A 26,564-nucleotide genomic window follows, 5' to 3' on the forward strand; every position below is an offset into this window, starting at 1 on the left:
AGTTTCTGGCCAGCCCTTATGAAGGAGTAAAATTTCCTGCATTTTTAATGACTGTGGTAGGATCCCTGTGAAATAAGTTAGGGGTGTATCCTGAAAATTCAAGCCCATTTTTCATGATTAAGATAATCTAGATTTATGCTTCACATCTCTCCATTAATCATATAGCCCTAATTATTAAATCTGAAAATATATAAAAGACAAAAACACTAATGGACATAAGTGATAATATTTTTATTGTGTTACTAAATACTATATATTTTTTTCACTGTTACAAATTTGTAGATATTACATGAAAGATGATACATAATTTATATTTTATAGTTTGTTTTATGATGTATTTACACATGCAGTTAGTACCGATGCCATGCTACATTTCCTTAGGAGATGCCCATTTAAAACAAAATATAAGCAAAATGTGAGCAGCTTATCTACTGTAGGAAAATACTTCTGGAGAGTGGAATGTATACCAACTTGCACCTGCAAGTTCAGTATTAACAATATTAGATTTAATTTGGACTCCTGGGTCATGTTACTTTTTAAAAAAATACACATAATTTAATTAACACATTTATATCAGAAAAGTTTTTTCTTTTTTTCCTCCGAATTCCCCCCTTTATGGTATTTAGGAAAGAACATAGATACACCAGGATCCACCATCCAATAATAAAGGGCCACAATCTCAAAAAAAAAAGGGGGGGGGGCATTTAACAGTGATACCATTTCAAAAGCAGAACGTTAGAAAAATATTGAAGCTAAACTTAAATCAAAGTTAGCAGTGATTTTTCTGGTTATTAGATATGCCATGGTGTCACCACACAGCCAAGAAACGAGGCATTGCTTTGGGAAGAAAAAATTAATGCTAAAATTATTTCAGTTAGAATTTGAGATGCTAACAGACCATTTATTTTAATGTTTTATTTTCATAACATAAATAATCCATACACATCTGTATATTAACAGATTTGCAACTTTTGCTATAACTTTACAAATGCTTAAATTTAAAAATTTACACTTGTAAAAAAATTATATATTTACTGAGCCCATAAAGTTGCAATGGGGCATGATAAATAAAATAATGAGAACCAATTCTATTTTGGTTCAAAGGTAATCATGAAATTAAAAGTAAAACTTCTTAGACATAATTATCTAGAAAGGTAAAGGGATATTGAATGCCCCTCTCCCCCAAGGCAGTTTGGAGTGTAGGGGGAAAAACCAACTGAATAAACAACTCAAATCTAAAATATTAAGTTACAAATTATTTAAATCCAGTGTTCTTTTTACAATAAATGTTCAGGAAGGAACATGCATGCTCTGGCAAACATAAGAGCCTGAAAGGGTTAACACTATGTTCATGCTAAGGTGGCTACTGCTGATCTCTGCCGAGCTGCTCGTCTCCTTAGGATTTATTGGCTGAGCCAGAGGATCGACGCAGCTTCATGGACATACGGCTTTTGCTAGTTCGAGGAGACATTGGAGAGGCCAGGTCAGCCCCATCTACCTGCGTTGCTGTGGGAGTTTCACTGGGTAGAACCTCTGGGTAGGAGCCTGTGGGGAAAAGCAAGAGCTTTAGTACAGGTCAGGTTATCTAGCCTCTCTCCCATATAAAACAACCTGTCGCTACTAATCTGTAGCAATGGATCCCAACCTTTAATGAGGTCTTTTGAGAGGAAAGAACAAGCACAAAACTTGCTTGTTATAACAGTTTACTAATATTTTATTTAAAACTCAATGATCTGGTGGCTCATGCCATCATATTAGCAAGAAAGCGCCAATCCTTATTCCAGAGCCAGAATCAAGCAGAGAGCTCCCCAGAAGAAGCAATGGGAAGCAAAATCTTTGGGCCAGAAAGGACAGGGATCCAAAGCACTATTAGCATGCAGGACGGGCTTAAGAAGCAGGTAAGAAGGACCCATTCCTATCTCTAGGGCATAGGGTATAACCAAGAAAAGGGCATTCACTGCCTAAACTTGAAAACAACAAGCAATCAGTTCCAAAAGGAATTCAGCACGATGAGACCATTATATATGCTAGGTATTAAAATATGCTTTCAAGAAGGAGGAAGAGTACAAGAATTTGCATTTGAAAGTCAGTTAAAAAGACAAACTGACCCCTCAAAATGTCTTGATTTATAAGAGATAAGCAATACTTTCTTTCCCTTAACTTAAAGTTTTGCAATTATATTATCCAGTCCTAGGAAACAGGCAACCAGTAGAATTAGAAGATATAAAAATTTAAAAGCAAAGTTAAGTTCAAATTAGAAAATTCTTAGTGTCATTTATAAAGTAGTTCTTCACCTCTGTACTTTATTTCCATGAATTGATTCTTTAATATACAGCAACTCTACAGAACTTTGCACATTATAGGCTCTCAAATATTTCCTGAATGAACAAGAAATTATATTAAAAATAAAAGCCCTTGCCTGGCAGGTGTGGCTCAGTGGTTGAGTGTCGATCTATGAACCAGGATCGATACCCAGTGTAGGGAGTGCAGGAGGCAGCCAATCAGTAGTTCTCTGATGTTCCAATCATTGATGTTCCTGTGTCTCTCTCCCTCTCTGAAATCAATAAAAATATATTTAGCCCTAACCGGTTTGGCTCAGTGGATAGAGCGTTGGCCTGTGGACTCAAGGGTCCCAGGTTCGATTCCGATCAAGGGCATGTACCTTGGTTGCGGGCACATACCCAGTAGGGAGTGTGCAGGAGGCAGCTGATCAGTGTTTCTCATCGATGTTTCTAACTCTCTATCTCTCTCCCTTCCTCTAAGAAAATCAATAAAATATATTAAAAATATACATATTTTTAAAAAAGCCCTTCAAAAAAACAAAGGAAATCAGCAAACATAACAGAATAACAAAATTTAAAAAATTCTGTATATTTTAAAGCACTTTTATCCAGATTTCTGGGCTCTGTGTACATGGAAATTTTCTTTATAGGTGTCACAAACGGACAGATGCACACCATATAGGTTGCAGGCTTAAATTTACACATCTCCTTACTCTGTAGGGAAAGCTTTGGCATATTGGTTAGCCAAAGTAGCACCTCACTGACACTGTAAGCTTGGATATAATTATACTAGAATTTCCATATAATAAAACATTTGTGCCTAAATTGAAATAATGAATATTTATAAGGAAACACAAGACCATTCAATAGGAATACTGGTCCTACTGAGATGTATCCCTTTTATTAAGAATGTGTCTTGGTAGCTTACTTCAAAATGTTTTAAAGGCCAAATGTTCTCATTATACTTATGAACAAACATATTGTCAGAGAAAAAAATTTTATTACTCATAATCCAGGTCAACTGCCCTGCTTTTCAAAGCAACTTCTTCAATATTATTTTTTTTTCTAACTGAAATGAGGTTGGCTTTCAAAATACAAGGAGAAGGAATATATATTTCTTTTCACTTTTACTCATCTTGAAGATCTGACTTGGTTGATCCTGGAAAACCTCAAGGAGAATATGAACCCATGGCCCTTTTTAGGAAAGCACTGCAGATGGACGGCAGAAGGAAGGTGAAGAGCAGTGGCTCATGCTTTTCTGGTAATGCATATTATTCCCGGCCAATCATGACAGGCTTTCCCGTGGCTATTTACCTTGAGATGGCCAATGTTTTCTAGCGGAGGTTTTGGGAGGAAGAGAACTATCACTGCATTTCTTTCTTTGTTGTAAATGAAGAAATGGAGTAGCGAGCAGAAGTGAGAAAACAAAAGAGAAGATAGATAACAGACATGAGAGACACTGCAGAATTTTACAGGTGTTAACCAAGGAGCAGAGAAGAGAGTAACCAGGTTTTTAATATGAAATACAATTGGTCATGCAATGTGTTAGAGTGATGATGTATCACAATGAATGCTTTGTAAATTCAAATGTTATACTTACCAACTAACAAAACAAGTTCAAATAGGAAAAAAGAAAAGAAAAAAATTGTCTATGAGAGATGCTATAAACATCTATCTTTCGAAGTGTTCACTATACTGGGGGTATGTTATCCTAATCACTCAGTCATAGAATCTTTAGAGCTATACTTACTGCCCCACATGTTAGCCATAGCTGCCACACGTGGTTAGTGGCAAGCATACCAGACAGTGCATTCAGAATATTTTCATCATCATAGAAAGTTTTATTGGAGAACACTGCTTTAGAATATGCCAAATTCAAAGAATATTTTCCTCAAAAACAGGAATTCCCCTGTCTCCCTTACAGACTGCAGCATGAAATCCCCCCTTCAGTAAAATGAGTCAAATCAGGCTTCTTACTGTGTATAGAATATAGCTATGAGTACCTCTTCACATTTTAGCAAACAGTTATGATATATACTCAGCATACCCAAACTCTATAAATAATTTAGACAGATCTCAACTTTATTTATTTATATTAAAAACATTTTTATTTATTGATTGACGGGAGAGAGAGAGAGAGAGAGAGAGAGAGAGAGAGAGAGAGAGAGAGAGAGAGAGAGATACCAATTTATTGTTCCACTTACTTATGCATTCATTGGTTGAATTTTGTATATTCCCTAACCAAAGAATGAACCTGCAACTGGCATTTTGGGATGATGTTTTAACCAACTGAGCTCCCTAGCCAGGGCTAGATCTCAATTTTAGATGTAAAGAATACAGTGATTTCATTTCACATCCTATTCTGCCTAAGTACTGATTTATATCATCTGAGTCATAAAGAATGTTAATTTATTTCTATTATTAATATATCTTCAAGTATAAAGTTTAAAAAGTATCTATATTTATGCATACTGTATCTGTTACTAACACTGGTACAGTACTCACACAGACTGTGTCTATATCTTAAAGGTATAATAAATTGACTCACATTGTGTATAGATTACAATAAACTATTATTACAAATACATGTAACATGATGAATATGACTGTGGGGATCTATACAGATTATATATAGGAACTTAATGAATAATTTATTGTGGCTGTGTTTGTACTGCTTGCTGAGAGGCATGTCCAGTTTAAACTGCTAAAGTTATAGGGTAGACATAGCCTTTAAAAATATTGTGACTTTGAAAGCAATTCCAATTAATACTAAACTAAGAGGCAATGTGATCTGTTAGAAAGCATGGGCATGGGTTAGACAGGTATTGTTAAATGCCAAATTTGTCATGTTATTAGCTTTTGGATCTTGGGCAAACTAACACCAGACAGTTTTCTTATTTGTAAAATGGAGACAATACTAGTTATTCTGCAAAGTTGTGAGGGATGAATGACGACATATGCAAAGATCCTGCCACAGAGCAGGTACCCAATAAGTGTAGCCCTATAATAAGATTACTAAACACATAAGAGTAAAATAATAGACTTTGAATCAGAACAGATGAGGATAAGAAAAGAAGGAATACAAATTAGAAATATTTTTGAAGAAAATGACCACTTATAAAATATAATTGTTGAAATGTGGAGAACACAGCATACCAAAAAGTTTAGTTTTGGGGAAATTAAATAATTTACCTACTCTTATGCTAATATTCCTATACTATATAACCTTATATTAAAGGATGCAGATTACCTAAGTAATCTTATGGCTTTAATATTGTTAAAGGAGGTGATAAGTGATTAGCATGGATTCACCACTGAATGTCATAAAGGAAATAACACATTTAAAATAAAATGGCACAGAAATATAGGCAAAGTGATTTCATTTTAAGATATTCAAGAATTACCATTATTGCAACTTAGAGCATATTTGTCTAAGCTTGTCATATTTTATCTCCTTACAAATGGGAAAACTGGGTTTAAGATACATTAATTTATTTGAGATCATGCAGATAATAAACAGCAGAACTAGGATTTAACCCAGATCAGTCTGATTCCAAAGTCCAAACTTCTCCATGGCAACCTTAAAACTATTTTTAAAAAAGAAGATTTTTCAATGAGTGGTAAAGTAGAGCCTTAAAAATAAAAATATTTGAGTAGGAAAAAATGGCAGTGGAATAGAGACATGTCTGGAGCCTTGTCCCGGAGCAGATAGAAAGAACAGCTGAGGGTCGCACGGGGAGTGTTTGTTGGTGAGTTGAGGGACAGCTATACTCCAGGAGACAGTGGGGGAGTGCTGGATGGAGCTCCCCTGACCAGGCAGCCCCCACTGCTGCTGGGTTCCTTCCCGGAGCCACCAGCTTGGACGCGGAAACCGCGCCATCTTGAAGGGGAAAGTGGATGTTATAGGAAGCCTGAAAATCTACAACTGCGGCACCCACCAAACAGCTGCGAACCCCAGAGCACTGGTCCCCAATTGGTGCAAACATGCGGATTCAGAGGAGCTCTACACTCCACCACGGAAAGGAGAGAGAGAACTACATAACCAGACACCCTGAGAAGAGAGACCATGGGGAGACAAAGAAACAGCCCGCAATATGAAAGAAAAGCAGGCATCACCAGAAAAGGAAGTAAATGAAATGGAGGCAAGCAACCTTCCAGAGAAAGAATTCAGAGAAATGGTCATAAGGTGGCTGAAAAGAATGGAAGACAAATTCGACAATATGTGTAAGAACCAAGAGGAAATGAAGAACCAAGAAGAAATGAAAAATGGCATCGCTGCTGTAAAGAACTCAATAGAAAGCATCAAGAGTAGACTAGAAGAAGCAGAGGACTGCATCAGTGAGCTAGAAGACAAGGTAAGAAAAAATACCCAAGTAGAGCAGCTTCTAGAAAAAAAAATTAAAAAGCAGGAGGAGAGCCTAAGGGAACTTTGGGACAACACGAAACAAAACAACATCCGCATAATAGGGGTTCCAGAAGGAGAGGAAACTGAGCAAGGAATAGAAAACCTGTTTGAAGAAATAATGACAGAAAACTTCCCTGATATAGGGAAGAAAAAACCCACACAAATCCAAGAAGCTCACAGAGTCCCAAGCAAAATGAACCCCAAAAGACCGACGCCAAGGCACATTATAATTAAATTGGCAAACACCAACAACAAAGTAAAAATCTTAAAAGTGGCCAGAGAGAGACAAAAAGTTACCTACAAAGGAACCCCCATCAGACTAGCGACTGATTGCTCAACAGAAACTCATCAAGCCAGAAGGGAATGGAATGAAATATACAAAGTCATGAAAGGAAGGGTCTGAATCCAAGAATACTGTACCCAGCAAGGCTATCAAAAATAAAAATATTTTATAATTTCTAATTTGTAAATATGACACATGATTAGGCATTTTCTCTCTTTCCTCTCTCTTTCAACAGCAAGAAGGGGTTGAAAATATTTACATAAAATGGGTAATTATAATAGTTAAGATCATGGACTCTGAAGTCAGAGTCTGGCTTTAACAAGTACCAGGTGATTCTGGATAAGCAAAAAATTTTTTTTGTAAGCAAATTAAAAAAAGAAAACCTCATAGAATTGCCATAAAGATTAATAAGAGAATGCATGTATACTATTTAACACAGTGATTGCTCAATTATTATTTTACTATTATCATTACAAAAATTTTACATTTTACCATTATCATTACAAAAATCATTACTTTGAATGAATGTTCCAAGTGGAAATTGAACATAGTAATTACTGTCACAAAAGGTTAATGGCTAAGAGACAACCAAGATGGCGGCATAGGTAAACACCTGTACTTGCTGCCTCTCACAACCACATCAAAACTCCAACTAAAAGACAAAACAAGTAACATCCAGAACCACAGGAAACCTGGTTGAGTGGAAGTTCTACAACTAGAAGGAAAGAAAAAAACGCATTGAAACTGGGAGGTGTGGAGGTGCGAAAGTGCAGAGGTACGGAGGAGTGCGAAACGGGCTGGCAACTCGGTGCGCTATTGTTTTTTTTCAATTGGGAGGGAGATACAAGATCCCGATTGCTATGAACTCCAGTTCTGGGCCAGACTCTGGGGACCCAGACTCATACGGGGAGAAACTGGACTGTCTGGCATCGGGCAGAAATGCGAGGGCGGCTTTCTCTCAGAGGTGCTCCCAGCGATCATTGTTCCTGCACGGGGCTGCAGGACACAGAGACCCGGAGACCTCTCTGGGGCAGGGCTGACTGGCAGCCATTGCTGCTTGCTCCACCTTGGTGATTCCCTGAGACCCCGCCCCACCCAATTTACAACCCCACGCAAGCTGTGCGCAGCGGCTTTTGCATATGAATGGCCTGTCCCTCTTGCAACCTAAAACCTAATGAACTGCAGCTGGGTCAGAGAGCTCTAAAGCGTCCAAAAGAAAGCCTAAGGCCCTGCAGTGGCAGCCTGCATTGCTTCACAGCTGGGTCTCATGTGGGCACTTCCAAACCCCAAAGAGGAGGAATCCGCAGATCTCTCTGTAGCTCCTGCTGGGTGGCATCAGGCAGTGGCTGATTTTGCACCTCCTTGGAGATCCAAGAGCCAGTGTACCCAGTGGTCAGTGTGAGACCATACCAGAATACAACCCTTCACACCCATAAGCAACACACTCAAGGGGCAGACTCAGTGAGCACCAAAGCCCCACTGAAGCAAGTCCTGCCCCATAAGGGTGTCTCCTGCACAGCAGTTCTCCTATTGGAGACACAGCTGGTTCCTCACAGCCAACTGACCTGGAGGTCAATTCCTCCCAGTGATACCAACAGCAATCAAGGCTTAACTACAACAAGACTGTGCACACAGCCCACAAAGGGGTGCACCAAGAGTGTCCACCTCAGGTAATTGGGGAGGCTGAGCCACTGGGCACTATAGGACACCAACCACACAAAGCCACTCTATCTAAACACAGGGAAGCAGCCAAAAATGTGGTGACAAAGAAGCATGTCACAAATGAAAGAAATGGAAGAAAGCAAACTACTGAATATAGAGTTCAAAACCATGGTTATAAGGTTACTCAAGAATCTTCTAGAAACCTCCAAGAAATTTAGTGAGAACCTCAAGGATATGAAAAAGGACCAACTAGAAATTAAGCATACACTGACTGAAATAAAGAATAATATACCGAGATCCAACAGCAGACTAGAGGATCCCAAGAATCAAGGCAAAGATTTGAAATACGAAGAAGCAAAAAATACCCAACCGGAAAAGCAAAAAGAATAAAAAAAACCCCAAAAATGAAGATAATGTGAGGAGCCTCTGGGAGAACCTCAAGTGTACCCACATCCGAATTATGGGGGTGCCAGAAGGAGAGAGAGAGCAAGATATTGAAAACCTATTTGAAGAAATAATGACAGAAAACTTCCCCTACCTTGTGAAAGAAATAGACTTACAAGTCCAGGAAGCACAGAGAACCCCAAACAAGAGGAATTCAAAGAGGACTACACCAACACACATCATAATTAAAATGCCAAGGGCAAAAGACAAAGAGAGAAACTTAAAAGCAGCAAGAGAAAAACAGTAAGTTACCTACAAGGGAGCACCCATACAACTGTCAGCTGACTTCTCAACAGAAACTATGCAGGCCAGATGGGAGTGGCAAGAAATATTCAAAGTGATGAATAGCAAGAACCTACAACCAATATTACTCTACCCAGCAAAGCTATCATTCAGAATTGAAGGGCAGATAAAGAGCTTCACAGATAAAAAAAAAAAGCTAAAGGAGTTCATCACCACCAAACTAGTATTATATGAAATGCTGAGGGTATTTTTTAAGAAGAGGAAGAAGAAGAAAAAGGTAAAATAAAAACTATGAACAACAAAGTGACAACAAATACTTATCTATCAACAACTGAACCTAAAAATCAAATGATAAAAAATCTGATGAACAGAATAAACTGGTGAATATAATAGAATCAGGGGCATAGAAAGGGAGTGGACTGACAATTTTCAGGAGGAAAGGGGTATTTGGGTGCAGGAAGAGATTGGACAAAAATCTTACACCTATTGACGAGAACGGGGGGGGGGGGGGGTAGGGGGATAAGGGCATGGGGTGGGCTGGGAACCGGGTGGAGGGGAGCTATTGGGGGAAAAAAGAGGAACAACTGTAATAAACTGAACAATAAAGATTTATTAAATAAATACATAAATAAAAAAGGTTAATGGCTAATAATTTTAGGCTAACCTAGTGATATGATTAGAAATCTGTTTTTAAAAACACAGTAAACAAATTTATAGTTGATGCTATATGTTGAAGGAAACTGATTTTCCTATTGGCATTTACAAAAATTATTTTAAAGATTATATCCTACCTAAAAATGAGGTAATATGCCAATTGACCATCACTCCAACACATAAGATGGCCGCCACAAGATGGCCAACAGGGGAGGGAGTTAGGGGCGACCAGGCTGGCAAGGGAGGCAGTTAGGGGTGACCGGGCCAGCAGAGGAGGGCAGTTGTGGGTGATCAGGCCAGGAGGGGAGGACAGTTGGGAGGGACCAGGCTTGCAAGGGAGGGCAGTTACGGGTGACCAGGCTGGTAGGGGAGGGTAGTGGGGGTGACCAAGCCTGCAGGGGAGGGCAGTTGGGGGTGAACAGGCCTTCAGGGGAGGACAGTTAGGGGTGACCAGGCCAGCAGGGGAGGGCAGTTAGGGGCAATCAGGCCGGTAGGGGAGGGCAGTGAAGGGCAATCAGGCTGGCAGGGGAGCAGTTAGGCGTCAATCAGGCTGGCAGGGGAGTGGTTAGGGGGCGATCAGGCTGGCAGGCAGAAGTGGCTAGGGGCAATCAGGCAGGCAGGCAGGCAGGCAAGTGGTTGGGAGCCAGCAGTCCTAAATTGTGAGAGGGATGTCCGACTGCCCGTTTAGGCCCGATCCTACCAGGATTGGACCTAAACGGGCAGTCAGACATCCCTCGAGGGGTCCCCGATTGGAGAGGGTGCAGGCTGGGTTGAGGGACACACACAACCCGCCCCCCTGTGCACAAATTTCGTGCACCGGGCCTCTAGTATATATATAACATCTTCTGAGTTCCTAAAATATATTCTTCCAGGTTACTTCAGAAAGTGCAAAATGACTTTTAAAGAAGAACACTGAGTTTAAATGGTTACCTAAAGCAATGGCTAAATTTTGATGATTCATTCTATCCAAAGGTTCAAGAGATGGATCTGATCATCATAACACTATGTCATCTACATGTGGCAATACAGATTTTATGAAATAATAGTAAAATAGATTAGAATGAAGGATGATTTTACACTACCCTAGGTTTTCATAATCATTCTTATCTAGATTAACTCTTATTTTGATGGCATACATAGAAATATTTGAATCTTATTACTAATTTTTATAATACTTATTTAAATAGCAGCCTAACTTAGTTCAATTCCCAGTCAGAGGACATGCCCGCGTTACAGGCTCAGTCCCCAGTGTGGGGCATGCAGGAGGCAGCCGATCAATGATTCTCTCTCATCATTGATGTCTCTATCTCTTTCTCCCTCTCCCTTCTTCTCTGAAATCAATAAAAACATATTAAAAAAATAGCAGCCTATAAATTTTCTAAAGGTAATTATAGTTATATGTAGGTATAGGTATGTATATTTATGTGTGTATATGAATATGTGTAAATGTGCATATATAGAGTCAAACACCAATCAATCCTTTAATTTTTAAAGTACTAAAATTTCTACACTTAATTTGCAGAAAAACAATAATTCCAAGTGGAGTTATATACTAGCTTAATACTACACAATAAACATTAAACATATTTATGGCTGGTGATATTAAAAAGACAACACTGGAAAAAATGAGTGCTATTTTTAATGTTGAAATTGAGAAAGACAATGTTTATTGCGCTTTTCCAGCAAAAAAATCCTGTTTCTTGTTGGCATTCCATAATTTCTTTTATTAAAATAAGGCTTGATTTGAAAAGACAATGTGCTATTAGGGAAAAATATCTAGATTTTGAACTATCAATGTAATTTGGTCAAGAAGAGAAGTAATTTAATTGCAGAGTCAGAGGAGAGGTGTTCATGAATATTAAAAAAGTTAAAAAAGAAGGTCACTGTAAAACTTTTGATATTTTCCACACACATGCCTGACAAAGATAAAGGGATTTTTCCTGTAATTTTTTTTAAAAATAAGGGACAAGAACAATCTAATAATGTTTTAATGTAGTTATCATGATGTCACACTTTGTTGATCTCCCATATCTCCCCCTCAATGACCTTAGGGATAAAAATAATTTCCCGTAAGTATCAGTCTACTGCCAGAGTCCATTTTGAGAAAATACAGTTATGAAATTTATGGCGCAACTATGATACACCAAAAATGCTTTTCATATCTATTTAAATAACACTAAAAATTATTTTTTAAAATCTTTTTTTGTATTTTAATGTTATCATAGTTGGTACATTACTGTTAAATAGAAAGTAGGTTTTAGTTAATCTTAAATCAAGTTGTCAACTTAAAAAATAGTATTTTTCACATTATTCCATCAAATAAAATTATGTTACAGGATTGGTTAGAAAGATGATATTTTTATATGATTATCATATTGGCATTACTTTAGACTTAATTTCAAATTATTGCATTAGTATTGATCAGTTCTATTTTATATACATGAAGTATGCATATAATAATTAAAGTTAATTTTCACTTGCAATTATGAATGCATTTCCTCAGTGTGGCAAATTTTATCGTATGTTAAAAAGTAAAAGTGAACCAAAAAACTTCCATACTGCTATTATGTGGTTTATTTCATGTGTTCTCTCCCCCACTTTGACTTACACTTTTAAAGAGAGTTCTGTATGTATGGGGTGGTTTAAGACAGAAAAATCTGAGGTGACTGGAAAAAAATAAAACAATCATTTATCAGGAACAGAATGCTTTTGTTACTGCAGAAGTAAATATTTCATTTTTATATTGTGTTGAACCAAGAACCACTCTGATAAAAATTTCTATCTTTAATAACTATGCAGTCTGCAAAAAACATATAAAAAGGTATTTGGTAATACTGGACCAAGTTATTTACAGCAAAAATAACCTCTTAGAGTTTGTTTCTAATGGTTCCTAAAGGTAAAGACAATTAAAAAAAATTAATTGAATGTTCTACAGCATGCTGTATCACAATTGAGCTGTTTTGCACTAAATAAAGTTTTCTTCTTCACTGCACCCCCAAAAAATATTTAACTGAAAGAAGTTTTAGCATGGCATTAGGTTTATGTTAAAATTCACATCAGCATTACTATTTAGATAACTGTCAGTTTTATGTTAAACAAGTTGTAAATAAAATACTGGAATATATTTTAAAATGAAGCCAAAAGAGCCTTGACTTGGTTACTGTATCATCCTTTACTTAATGCCTCAGAAAGTGAGAATACTATTTACTTCCCATATTATATATATAAATAAAGGCAGTCTGCGGGTTACGTCAGACTTGACATATGTTTTGTGGTTACATCGCAATCTCCCATTTATTTATATAAAAAACAGTTCCATCATTTTGACGTATGTACATATGTGCTTTATGTTTTTTATTACTTATTTACCACAAGTAAAGGTCAGGAATTGTTATCTTTCTTTTAATTTTTTTTTTACTGTTTCACTTCATTACGTGGGTTCCGACTTACGGCGAAAATCGTGTTACGTTGCGCTGTAGGAACGGATCTCTGACGTAACCCGAGGACTGCCTGTGTGTGTGTGTATCTGGCGAAATATGCAGAATAGGCAAAATAGAAGGAAACATGAAGAAGAGGAATGTGAAGGACTCCAGTTGGTAAATAACTAGAACATTAAAAATGACACCCTTTCTACATTTAAGGGGAACTCTTAGTCTGAGTGTGGTCCCATTATCAGTATTTTTCAGTTGTGAAATATATAGCTTGACTATGTGATTCACAAAAGTATTATTCATATCTATTTTAATAATCTAGTCTATCAGATATTCTCTATTATTAAAAAGGACATTTTCAGGTATACTTAACTAGTTTTTATTTTGTTGTTCATTAATTTACTTTTAATATCTTTCTTTATGCTAAACTGAATAATTTTAGATAGTATCAATCCATTGAAGTGAATCTTAGGTTTTTAAATCTCTCTTTCAAAAGATTCAACCTAGTCATCATTGCTAGTAAGTCTTTTATATTAATCAAAAAAGCTCTAAGATTTTAGGTATAATTATTTTTCTAGTGCCCTGTTAAATGATCACAGAAATGGAAGCTTTAATTTCATTGACTAAATCTCAATTGAGAATTACAGTAATTTTTTTTTCAAATAAATTAGGCAAGAAAAGGAGTACTATACCTTTTAAACTTATTTAACATAGAAAAAAAATTTAAAAAGAGAATTTGAAAGGTTACTATAATACTCTTCAAGTATACTATATTATCTTTTCCTGCTTCCTTTGAACTCATTAAAATAGTCATCGTCATATTTCAGGTGCCTAGTAGAGTGCAAGGCATACAACAGAACAACTATTTGGTAAGTTAAGATACTCAATAAAAATGCAACACATTATAAAATACAAAGACATACCATTTCAGTTCAGTAGTACTACTTTTTCATGCTGAGAAACAAAGAAGGTCAATACAAGAAGGTGTAACTAATTTCAACCAAGGGGTTTATTATTAGTTATTTTTTATACCAGAACCAGTGTTAGTGTTTCATGCAGACTTGGGTTAGTAAGTATAATTCTGGAAAAAATTTAGTGACCATTTCTGAAATGTTTAGTATGAACCAGGGCAGTGTTAAGTTTGCTTATTGTTTGAGTTACAAGCTTAGTGCTTGCTAATTAAAAAAAAAAAAAGGAAATAGGGGAAGAACAAAGAATGTTTTGGTTGACACTTTGTCTTACCTTCAGATAAACAGAACTGATATTTAATGATCTAAAGAGGGAAAATAAAATAAATGAAACAATCATAAGGAGTACAAAGTATTACAGAATAGGAAGGCCATGAGTCATTTATTTTTTACTGATTTCGTCAAAATTAGTTAATAGTAAAAATGCAGTACCCTTTTATCATCTTTAAATATTATAAAATAATTAACTATTTTAAGTCCTTTTAAATCTAGACCATTCAACTTTATTTGTAAAATTAGAGATAAGACAATATTCTTGGCCATAAAATTCAATGCTCTAAAGTTTACAGTGCATGCTCAACTTGTGTTTCTTTCGCAGATACTTCCTTCAGTAATGATTCCGTGAAACACAATAGTCACCGCCCATTAGCTCAGATAAAATGTGGTGTATGTACTTCTATGAAGACTGTTGACTTTCAAAGAAACTCCATGTAGGTAACAGAAAATATGAATCAAATTTATAGGCTAGATTCAAATATTAAATAATGATGAAAAATACTTATATTTCAATGTTGAAACTAGAATTTTATTCAGGCATGTTTTCTATTATTTTAAGAGTTTTTAGAACAAAAGGGTATTGCATTTCAAGTTCAAATAATGACAAGTAACGAATACTTGCTTTTAATCTTACCAGCATCCGGTGGTAAATGATGGTAGGGAGCTGGAGAAAAAACCTGCGCCGCAAAATCTTCAAATGTCGTTGGTTCTAAATGGTGCTGGACAATTGTTTGCAGGTACCGTGCTCTCTCCTCATAGCTGATTTCCGTCAGTTAAGGATGAAGTTAATGCAGCTTATATTGAAAAAGAATAGACTCATCAAAAAGGACTATTGTGATTGCTAAGCCATCAGTTCTTGATAAATACAATGATTCATTAACCTTACATATATCAAAAGTATGGCTTTTTAAAGAGTAAAAAATATGGTTTTTAACATGTTTACATTTCAGGATATCACTATAAATGGCAGCTTAACAGGGAGACATTTATTAGAAAGTAATTACAAGACTGAACTGTTGGAAGAAAGTTAAGTTTACTTGAGAAAGGATTAAACTGCTATTAGGTCAGCCTTCTTTTAGTCAGCTTCAGATCTGCAGATTTGCTCTGAGAAGCCATACAATAAATATGATAATGCTGCTTAAAATACTATGTCTGAAATTCTATATTTTTCATTTGTAAAGATTTATTGTGAAAAATTCCTGCATATCTTCCTTTTTTTTTCTTCTAAAATCTCTGCATTTTCCCAACAATTGTCCTCATATTGAATGGAAGACTACTGTTGCTATAATCCTTGAATAACTCCATGCGGTTAAGATAAATACATAGTTGAATCTGTATGTCAGGAAAAAACCCCAGTCAATTATAACACTGAAACAAGCAGGAATATTTGCAAAGAGACCACAGGACTCCTAAATACTGTCTAACAAAGCATCTACAGGGCACTGACACTGACAGAAAAACACTGTACTTCCCTTTCACCACATTTTCTTCTCTGATATTATTGACAAGCAACCAGTACCTTGAAGTGTTGCTTTTGAACAACCCACTCCAGGCTTCCTGTTTCAGCAGGCCTGATTGTGCTGTTAGCACAGAGAGGGCGAGAAAGAGAGAGAATATTTCTGTTGTTCACGAAAGCAACTATGGAAATGGCTGTCAAAATGTAGAGCAGCAGGCAGCAACATACAATTATCAGGAAAAGCTCACATGCTGACTTCATGTCGTATAGTTCCTGAACTGAGAAATCAGTTAACCTTTCTTCTACAACTTTTAAAAGTTTTCCTGCTGTACTCAATATGCTCTGTTGATAGGCTTTACATAAGACATTTAAGTAAGTATAAAGAATAATAACAAATATGCCTATTGGTTGTTTTTTTTCACTCTGATTTTCTGAAACTCATTTAAATATTTTCTCCTCAAAATTCCTTATTCTTTTGAAAAGAAAATTACAATTCAATTACTGTAGTTCTACAATTCTAGAAATTGTATCCCAAGTCTACAATCAAGATCAAGAAAAAAAGTTGTGAAAGATAATTTAAAATTCTAATTCAATGGGACCTACCATAGTCGGTTCTATTTATAAAAGTTATTAAGAAGAGGAAAAAAAAGCATAAGAGTAAAGGTAAGCCTATATCAATAGGTCCTTGACTTAGACTGTGATATCCTTTGCCCTCTAAATGGCTTGAGTACTTTCTCCTTGTATTAAAATTTATTTTATGCACTGAAATAATATGAATTCCAATTCCATGCCATCCATTATTTTCAATTCTGCACACTGAGGTTGAACTTCAAAAGAATTTTACTTCTGAAATGAGTAGCAACAGGACAAGATTATTAAAATGATCAGTGGTAAGAATTTTGAGGAAGGACCATATAGACATTTTTGAGTGTTAACATAGAAAAGAAATATAGCACACTTTTAAAAGAAGGTATATGGTTATAAATGGAAAAGGATGAAACTGATGGTTCAATCTAAATAATACCACATATCTCACAACTTGTTGGAAAGTACTTTTTTCATTGGGGGAGATTCACAGCTGCTGAATTTTCTGCAGTTAATAGAGTCCTTTGATTCACAGCAGTGCCCCTTGTACAAAAAATACTGGCCTTTGTGTATTACCAGAAACTAATTTTCTATTTGGCTGAAAAGGGAAAAATGGGGTTATTGCTTCTCCCTCCTACAGAGCTTTTCATTATGCCTGATGCACTCAACTTCTAAGCTCTTCTGAGAAAAAAAATAACTGAAGAGGCAAGAGGTAGAAAAATGAGCTTGTTAGCACATTAGAAGTGAAGTATCTTGGTGGGCCCTAGAAATTCCCAGTGGTGTGTTAACTTATCACTCTATGCATGCTGGCACTGATAGTCTCCCAATTGATCACTCTCTTTTCGCACCAAAGGTGCTGCCAGGAAGCAAAGGCTGAAGGCCCACAGGAGAACAGTTTGCTATCAAAACAAGCTGTTTTTAAAAGTCTGCTTGAATGGGTAAAATGCTTCATGAAAAGTAGGGTGGAGACACCTACCTGCTTTTAAAATGCTCTACTTTCAGAGGGCTTATAAACGAAATATTTCACTTTATCTTATTATATTTAGAGTTTACACAAAAATTAAGCAGAAATAAAGCAAATGTTAATATTTCTAAAGCATGAGGATATTTCCAATGTAGTAAAATTTATAAAAGCAAGACATGACTACCTAGGTAAAATACATTTTGGAGTATAATTATACTTCACTATACAAAAAAAGGAGATATAAAACTATACAAGCTAAAATGATCCAGATACAATATATTCATTTATATAAAAACACAGGATGTATTTAATAAAATTACAGAACATCTTCATTAGTGAAAATGATGCTTTCTAAAATGATTTTTAAAGAGTGAAACAATCAAACCTTGCTGGTTTGGCTCAGTGAACAGAGAACCTGCGGACCAAAGAGTCCCGCTTTCAATTCCGGTCAAGGGCACACACCTCGGTTGCAGGCTCTTCCCCAACCCAGGCCCTGGTTGGGGCTCGTGCAGGAAGCCACCAATCGATGTGTTTCTCTCACATCGATATTTCTCTCTGTCTTTCCCTGTCTTTTCCACTCTCTCTAAAAACCAATGGAAAAATATCTTGGGTGAGTATTAAAAAGAAAAAAAAAAGTGAAACAATCATTAGTGACTGAATTTAAATTAGGCAGTCTAATGTCTGAAGTTTTCTTTTTGAGGAATTATCTTCAGAAAACACTGTTTGCTTAGCAAATAATTAGAGTCTACCTATAGTAACTCACCTTCTAAACATTTTTTTATAATTTTCAAAGTTTGATGTGGCCAAATAAGTAAAACCAACCCATTCTATAGTATTTAAGTCTTTTCCTCTATTTACTTCAGAAAACATAATATTCAGGAGATTTAACAAACCCTGAGTACTTAAACACAGTCCTAAGTCCACAAACAAGGTGCTTTTTGTGACTGCGATAAGATAAAGTTCCAAACAGTGCTGTTAGCATCTGCATTGGTAATCATAATCCAAAGCGGTTAACTCCTATTTCTCCTGTAATAGATTAGACAAAGTTAGACATGTATTCCTTAAAAGGCAGCTCTCTAGGAAAGAGTTATCAGTAACTATAAATTAAGTGGCATACACAAACTTGAGGGCTAGCAAGAACAGGATAGCTCAAGCTATATTCCTTCTGTGAGTGCATGTTGCTACTGGCACTGAAATTAAAAAAACTGAAATGGGTGAGGTGATAAAAAGATAATGGTAAACTAACAAATTTAGAGCAAAATTTAAAGTACAAGTCTAAGCTGAATTAAGGTTTTTATTGTAAATTTAAAATCACCCAAGCCAAACTAGCTAATAAAAGCTGTTTGATGAGGGAGACTTTTAGCTGGTAGGAATCTTTAATACAAAACTAGCCAATCAAAAGAAATAACACACAGGTGCTGCAATCACAGCACTACAATTATCCACTAATCCTTCCTTCTACTTTCTGCAAAAGCAGGAAAGGGGGGAGGAATATTGCTATTCTAAAAATAATAAAAAGAGCCAACCAAATATTTTCTATAGTACAAATAATTTAAACCTGATCTGTACTTCATAATATTAAGTTAACATTATTATTCATTTTAAGTAATTCCTATTGATTTTAAACTTCTGTATGGAATTATTTGTGGTCCCCTGTCACTGTGTTGAGACCAGCTGTCAAGAAAGTGGGGTTCAATTTCAGCCCAGTCCTGGAAAGAGGTACGATATGAATCTTCTGTGCCACAGTTTACTTGTATGTTAAATGGGGATACCACCACCTGCTCTTATTTATGTCACATGGGATGTCAAAGATAAAGGATATAAATGCAGGGTAACCCAAAAGTCCCACGACATCTGTGATAAAAATAGTTTATTTTGACCTTTGGGTCAAGCCTTTGTAAATAGCAGGTGCTGTCTCCAGGAGGACAATTTTCAATGCCAGTTTAAGAAACATCTGTATTGATGTGCAAGAACTCTTTGCTAATATTTGTTTGTAGTATATATAGAGGGACTTATTTGGATGAAATGAAACTGATTTCTCATGAAAAAAGACAATATGAAAAAGGTATAATAGAAGGTTAAGTAGTATCACAATTTTCAAATTTACTAATCTCTATAAAAATAAGTAAAAGGTAGATCTGGTTTTAAAGAAGCAACAAACTTTCATGCTCCACAATAAATTTCTTAATAGTATAATGCAGTGGTCGGCAAACCGCGGCTCGCGAGCCACATGCAGCTCTTTGGCCCCTTGAGTGTGGCTCTTCCACAAAATACCATGGCCTGGGCGAGTCTATTTTGAAGAAGTGGCATTAGAAGAAGTTTAAGTTTAAAAAATTTGGCTCTCAAAAGAAATTTCAATCGTTGTACTGTTGATATTTGGCTCTGCTGACTAATGAGTTTGCCGACCACTGGATAATGTAAGTCCTAGCTGGTTTGGCTAAGTGGAGAGAGCGTCGGCCTGCGGACCAGAAGGTCCAGGGTTCAATTCTGGTCAAGGGTACATGAACAGATTGCGGGCTTGATCCCCAGCAGGGGGCATGCAGGAGGCAGCTGATCAATGATTCTCTCTCATCATTGATATTTCTATCTAACTCTCCCTCTCCCTTCCTCTCTGAAGTCAATAACAATATTTAAAAAAATAATAGAATGTAATTTTGAACTGCTTTTACTGTCAGAAAAGGCAAAACTTTCAGTTTTGTGATCACTACTTCCATGGCATGCCAATTAGGTTGTACAAACATTTAGCTCCCAAGACCACATTTAAATTACAACTAAATTATAGAACAACCATAAACGAGAACCACCTAGATAATTAAAAGTCCAATAACCAAGAATTATAAAGAAGTAGCCAGGATGACACTAGAGGGGTGGAGACAAATAAAGGGCAGGTCCCATATTATTAAGAAGCAGAATGTCTATCTTGGATGCAGAGGTTCCACCTCAGAAGTGAGGGGTCCCAGCCCTATACCTGGCTCCCCAGCCCAGTGCACCAGTGCTGAAAAGAGGAGTCCCCATGACATTTGGCTTTGAAGGATTGTGATGAGTAAGATGAAGGGCTGCTGGAGTCCCAGGTGTTCCCCTTAAGGAGCCACGCAAGGACTTGATGTCTCAGATTCACTTGCTCTGGGCTCCAGTGTGAGGGCTAGAGGGGCAGGGATCAGGGAGGCTCTTTCTAGGGATGAAATGCTGGCAGACACCATTGCTCCTTTGTTGAACCCTCTCCAGACCAGCCGTGAGAAGCAGGTGGGTGCCAAATCTGAGCTCTTTATTAACCCGGCTAACGCTGTTGGTTCCACCAAGGTGAGATTACCTGAGACTCCACCCTCCACCCAACACTCTAGCTGGGCACAAATGTCAGCTGATCTTGGCCTGAACCGGAGCCCTTCCCAAGAGTCTCCGGAACCAACAGAATTAGTGGATACATTCAGACCACAAGAGAGCACCACACAAACAGCTCCACAAACAACATACCCAAAGGGCAGGCTTGATGGCACCTGAGCACCACTAAAGCAACTCCTGCTCTGTGGGGTCAGCCCCCATACAACAGCTTGTCCACTGTAGCCACAGTCAGCTCTCACAGCCTGTCAGACTGAGGGTCAATCCCAACTACTGATATGTTGTTGTTTTTTTAATATATTTCTTTATTGATTTCAGAGAGGAAGGGAGAGAGAGATAGAAACATCAATGATGAGAGAGAATCATTGATCGGCTGCCTCCTGCACATCCCCTACTGGGGATAGAGCCTGCAACCCAGGCATGTGCCCTTGGCTGGAATCGAACCCGAGACCCTTCAGTCTGCAGGCTGATGCTCTATCCACTGAGCCAAACCAGCTAGGGCCCAACTACTGATATGTTAACAGCAATCAAGTCTCAACAAGAGGAGGAAACCCACAACCCACACAAGGGACCCTGCTGGAGCATCCGGCTCAGGTGAACAGGAAGACTGTACCACTGGGTCTCAGAGTATAACTACAACATTAAGGCCACTGCTGAAACAGGGAGATGTAACAGATCTACCTAACACAAACACAGGTAGTTAGTCAAAATGAGGAGGCAAAGAAACATATCCAAAGTGAAAAAACAGGACAAAACTCCAGAGGAAGAACTGAATGAAATGGAAACAAGCAATCTACCAGATACAGAGTTCAAAACACTGGATAGCCCTAACCGGTTTGGCTCAGTGGATAGAGCGTCAGCCTGCAGGCTGAAGGGTCCCAGGTTCGATTCCAATCAAGGGCATGTACCTTGGTTGCGGGCACATCCCCAGTAGGAGGTGTGCAGGAGGCAGCTGATTGATGTTTCTCTCTCATCGATGTTTCTAACTCCCTATTCCTCTCCCTTCCTCTCTGTAAAGAAATCAATAAAATATATTAAAAAAAACAAAAAACACAAAAAACACTGGATATAAGGATGCTCAATGAACTTAGAGGAAGAATAGATGAATTCAGTGAGAGCCTAAACAAACAGATAGAAACCATAAAAAACTACTCAGAAATGAGAATAACTGAGATGAAGACTACATTAGAGGGAATCAACAGCAGATTAGATGAAGGAGAGGACTGAATAAGCGACTTGAAAATAAGACAGTGGAAAACACCAACTGGAACGAGAGAGAGAGAGAGAGAGAGAGAGAGAGAGAGAGAGAGAGAGAGAGAGAGAGAATATTTTTGAGGGGACCTCTGGGATAATATAAAACATAACATCATTCTCATTATAGTTGTACCAGAAGGAAAAGAGAGAGAAGAAGGGATTGAGAACCTATACAAAGAAATAATGTCTAAAAACTTCCCTAACAAGGTGAAGGAAACAGACATATAATTCCAGGAAGTGCAGAGTCCCAAACAAAGATGAACCCAAAGAGATCCACAGCAAGACACATCATAATTAAAATGTGTAAGTTAAAAACAAAGAGAGAATCTTAAAAGTAGAAAGAGAAAAGTAGTTATTTACAAGGGAACTTTCATAAGATTGTCAGCTGATTTCGCAACAGAAGTTTTGCAGGCTAGAAGGGATTGGCATGAAATATTCAAAAGTGATGAAAAGCAAAAACCTACAATAAATATTACTCTACCCAGCAAGGCAATAATTTAGAATTAAAGAAATGATAGTTTCCCTGGTCCCCCTCCCCCCCCCCCAAAAAAAAAGTGAGAGGAGTTCACCACTAAACCAGTTATTATAATGTATGTTACAAGGACTTTAAGTAGAAAAAAAAATCAAATGCATGAATAATAAAGGGAAAAAATTCTCACTGACATAGGCAAACACTTAGAAAAAGCAATGGATCAACCAACACTAAAGCTCTATAAAGGTTAAAATAGAAAAATCATGAATAACTACAATAATAAATTAAGGAATACACACACACACACACACACACACACACACACACGAAAGAAGTAAAAACTAATGACAAAAACAAATATGGAGAGGGTGAGTAAAAATGGTAGTGATTTTAGAATGGATTTGAACTTAAGAAGCAACCATCAATCTAAAACAGGCCGCTATACACATAGCTTGGTATATATGAAGTACATGGTAACCACAAACCAAAAATCTACAAGATGTATACAAGAAATAAGGAGAAAGGAATCCAAACACAACACTATAGAAACGCATCAATATACAGGAGAAGAGATAACGAGAATAAGAAACAGAGAATTTCAAAAACAACCAGAAAACAATTAATAAAATGGTAATAACCACATACTATCAATAATTACCTTAACTGTAAATGGACTAAATGCTACAATCAAAAGACATAAGGTGCTGAGTGAATAAAAAAACAAGACTCGTTCATATGCTGCGTAAAAGAGACACACTTCAGATCAAAAGCCACACATACCGACTGACAGAAAAGGGATAGGAAAAGGTATTTCATGAAAATGAAAACAAAACAACCAACCAACCAACCAACAGTGGGTAGCAATACGTATATCAGATAAAACAGACTTTAAAACGAGGGCTGTAACAAAAGACAAAGAAGGACATTTAATAATGATAAAGGGACCAATCCACAAGAAGACATATCTCTCATAAAAGACTCACCTAAATATATAAAGCAAATATTGATGGACATAAAGGGAAAGACTGACAGTAATACAGTCATGTTAAGTGACTTTAATACCCAATTTACATCAATGGATAGATCATACAGACCAAAACTCAGCAAAGAAACAATGACCTTAAGTGACATATTAGGCCAGATAGATTTACTAGTAATTGATAATTTTTAGAAGATTGCACCCATAAGCAGTAGAATATATACATTCTTTTTTTTTTTTCTGGGTACAGTGAACTTCATTGATGGTGCATGACAAAGTAGGGCTCCCTACGCCCCTCCCCTTCTTTAGGGGGTCTGGGATGAAAACGGTGGCCAGGAGATTCTCAGTGTGTCGGGGGACTGATCTGGGGCAAGGACTCCCCAGCAGTGGAGGGCCTCTCTTCCTCTTGCTGGGGCTGGTGGTCCAGGGGGCTCTTACTCCTTGGAGGCCATGTGGACCATAAGGTCTACCACCTGCTGCTGTAGCCAAATTCATTGTCATACCAGGAAACGAGCTTGACTAAGTGGTCACTGAGGGCAATGCCAGCCCCAGCATCAAAGGTGGAGGAGTGGGTATCACTGTTAAAGTCGCAGGAGACAACCTGGTCCTCAGTATAGCCCAGGATGCCCTTGAGGGGGCCCTCTGATGCCTGCTTCACTACCTTCTTGATATCATCATATTTGGCAGCTTTCTCCAGGCAGCAGGTCAGATCCACAACCGACACATTGGGGGTGGGGACACGGAAGGCCATGCCAGTGAGCTTCCCATTCAGCTCAGGGATGACTTGCCCACAGCCTTGGCAGTGCCAGTGGAAGCAGGGATGATGTTCTGGGCAGCCCCTCGGCCATCACGCCACAGCTTCCCAGAGAGGCCATCCACGGTCTTCTGGGTGGCGGTGATGGCATGGACTGTGGTCATGAGATCCTCCACGATGCCGAAGTTGTCATGGATGACCTTGGCCAGGGGGTCCAAGCAGTTGGTGGTGCAGGAGGCATTGCTGACAATCTTGAGGGAGTTGTCATACTTGTCATGGTTCACACCCATCACAAAAATGGGGGTATCCGCAGAAGGGGCAGAGATGATGACCCTCTTGGCTCCGCCCTTCAAGTGAGCCCAGCCTTCTCCTTGGCAGTGAAGACACCGGTGGACTCCACAACATACTCAGCACCAGCATCACCCCATTTGATGTTGGCAGGATCTCACTCCTGGAAGATGGAGATGGACTTTCCATTGATGACAAGCTTCCCGTTCTCAGCCTTGACTGTGCCTTTGAACTTGTCATGAGTAGAATCATACTGGAACATGTAGACCATGTAGTTGAGGTCAATGAAGGGGTCACTGATGGTGACAATATCCACTTTGCAAGAGTTAAAAGCAGCCCTGGTGACCAGGCGACCAATGCAGCCAAATCCGTTCACTCTGACCTTCACCATCGTGTCTCAGGGTTGTGGCTGCTGGCACAGCGCAGGAGGAGAGGCTGTCTCAGGAACAGGAGGAGCAGAGAGCCTATACATTCTTTTCAAGTGCACCTGGAACATTTTCCAGGATAGGCCACAAAACAAGTCTTAATAACTTTAAAAAGACCAAAATTATATCAAGCATCCTTTTGGACCACAATGGTATGAAAGCAGAATACCATTGGTGGAGGCTAAATAACATGCTATTAAACAACGAATAAGTTAACAATGAGATCGAGGAACAAATCAAATTATCTTTGAGACAAATGAAAGTGAAAACTCAATGACTGAAAATCTATGGGGCACAGTCAAAGCATTTATAAGAGGGAAATTTATAGCAGTACAGGCCTACCTCAGAAACAAAAGAAAAAAATCTCAAATAAATAGTCTAAGTTATACCTAAAGGAATTAGTAAAAGAAAAACAAAGCAAGCCCAAAGTGAGTAGAAGGGAGGAAGTAATAAAGATCCGAGTGGAAATAAATGAAACAGACTCTAAAAAATAAAACAAAAAAGATCAATCAAACCAAGAGCAGGTTCATTCAAAAAGATTTAAAAAAATGATAAACCTTTAACCAGACTCATCAAGAAAAAAGAGAGGGTCCAAATAAATCAGAAATAAAAGAGAAGTGACAATTGACAGAAATACAAAGGATTATAAGAAAACTAGAGGCCCAGTGTACGAAATTGTACATGGGTAGGGTCTCTAGGCCTGGTTGGCCATCAGGGCTGATCAGGTTCCCCGCCTCCCCCTTCCCTCACTTCTTGCGCCCCCGCCACCGTGCAGTTCTCCTGCCTCCCCGCCTCCTCCTTCCCTCAGTGCCACGCTGCTGCTGCTGGTCACCCACCACATTCCGCACTGTCCCTGGGTGGTCAGCACATGTCATAGCAAGCGACTGAACTATTCTCCAGGTTGTACTCCCAAGGGGACACTTTGCATATTAGCCTTTTATATATACAGATACTATGAACAATAATATGACAAAATATTGGACAATGTGGAAGAAATGGATAAATTCCTAGAAACATACATTCTTCCAAGACTGAATCAAGAAGAAACAAAAAATCTGAACAGATCAATTACTACAAAGGAATCAAACCAGTAGTCAAAAAACTCCCAACAAATAAAAGTCCTGGACTGGATGGCTTCACAGATGTATTTTACAAAATACTAAAAAAAGAATGAATAACTATCCTTCTTAAACTATTCCAAAAAATTCAAAAAAATGGAAGGCTACCATGCTCATTTTACTAGTATGAGGTCAGCATTATCCTGATCCCAAAACTAGACAGGCAGTACAAAAAGAATTATAGGCTAATATCTCTGATGTATATAGATGCAAAAACCTTCAAAAAAATATTAGCAAACTGAATTCAGCAATACATTAAAAAAATAATACATCATGATCAAGTGG

The 26,564-nt window shown here is 37.7% G+C and overlaps 1 protein-coding gene and 1 pseudogene across 9 annotated transcripts in view; both read right to left on the reverse strand.

Moving 5' to 3' along the window:
- Positions 1 to 212: 212 nt before the first annotated feature.
- Positions 213 to 26,564, reverse strand: part of RALGAPA1 (Ral GTPase activating protein catalytic subunit alpha 1) — a 297,067-nt gene continuing 270,715 nt past the window's right edge. For 4 of the 8 annotated variants that reach the window (XM_080675533.1, XM_080675530.1, XM_080675532.1 and 1 more), the window contains 2 exons: positions 15,283 to 15,407; positions 213 to 1,545 (listed from right to left, as the gene is read on the reverse strand). In XM_080675533.1, the coding sequence (XP_080531659.1) occupies positions 1,397 to 1,545; positions 15,283 to 15,407 (274 nt within the window). In that variant the 3' untranslated portion in view covers positions 213 to 1,396. Of the gene's footprint in view, positions 1,546 to 3,596; positions 3,662 to 14,646; positions 14,678 to 15,282; positions 15,408 to 26,564 lie in introns of all 8 variants that reach the window. The other 4 variants (XR_013960957.1, XM_080675529.1, XM_080675531.1 and 1 more) reach the window with 4 other exon arrangements.
- On the reverse strand, positions 24,129 to 25,127 carry LOC308258036 (glyceraldehyde-3-phosphate dehydrogenase-like; annotated as a pseudogene). Its single transcript has one exon. The product of its transcript is annotated as a glyceraldehyde-3-phosphate dehydrogenase-like (transcript).

Source organism: Plecotus auritus, assembly GCF_963455305.1.
Source record: "Plecotus auritus genome assembly, chromosome: 1".
Lineage (NCBI taxonomy): Eukaryota > Metazoa > Chordata > Mammalia > Chiroptera > Vespertilionidae > Plecotus > Plecotus auritus.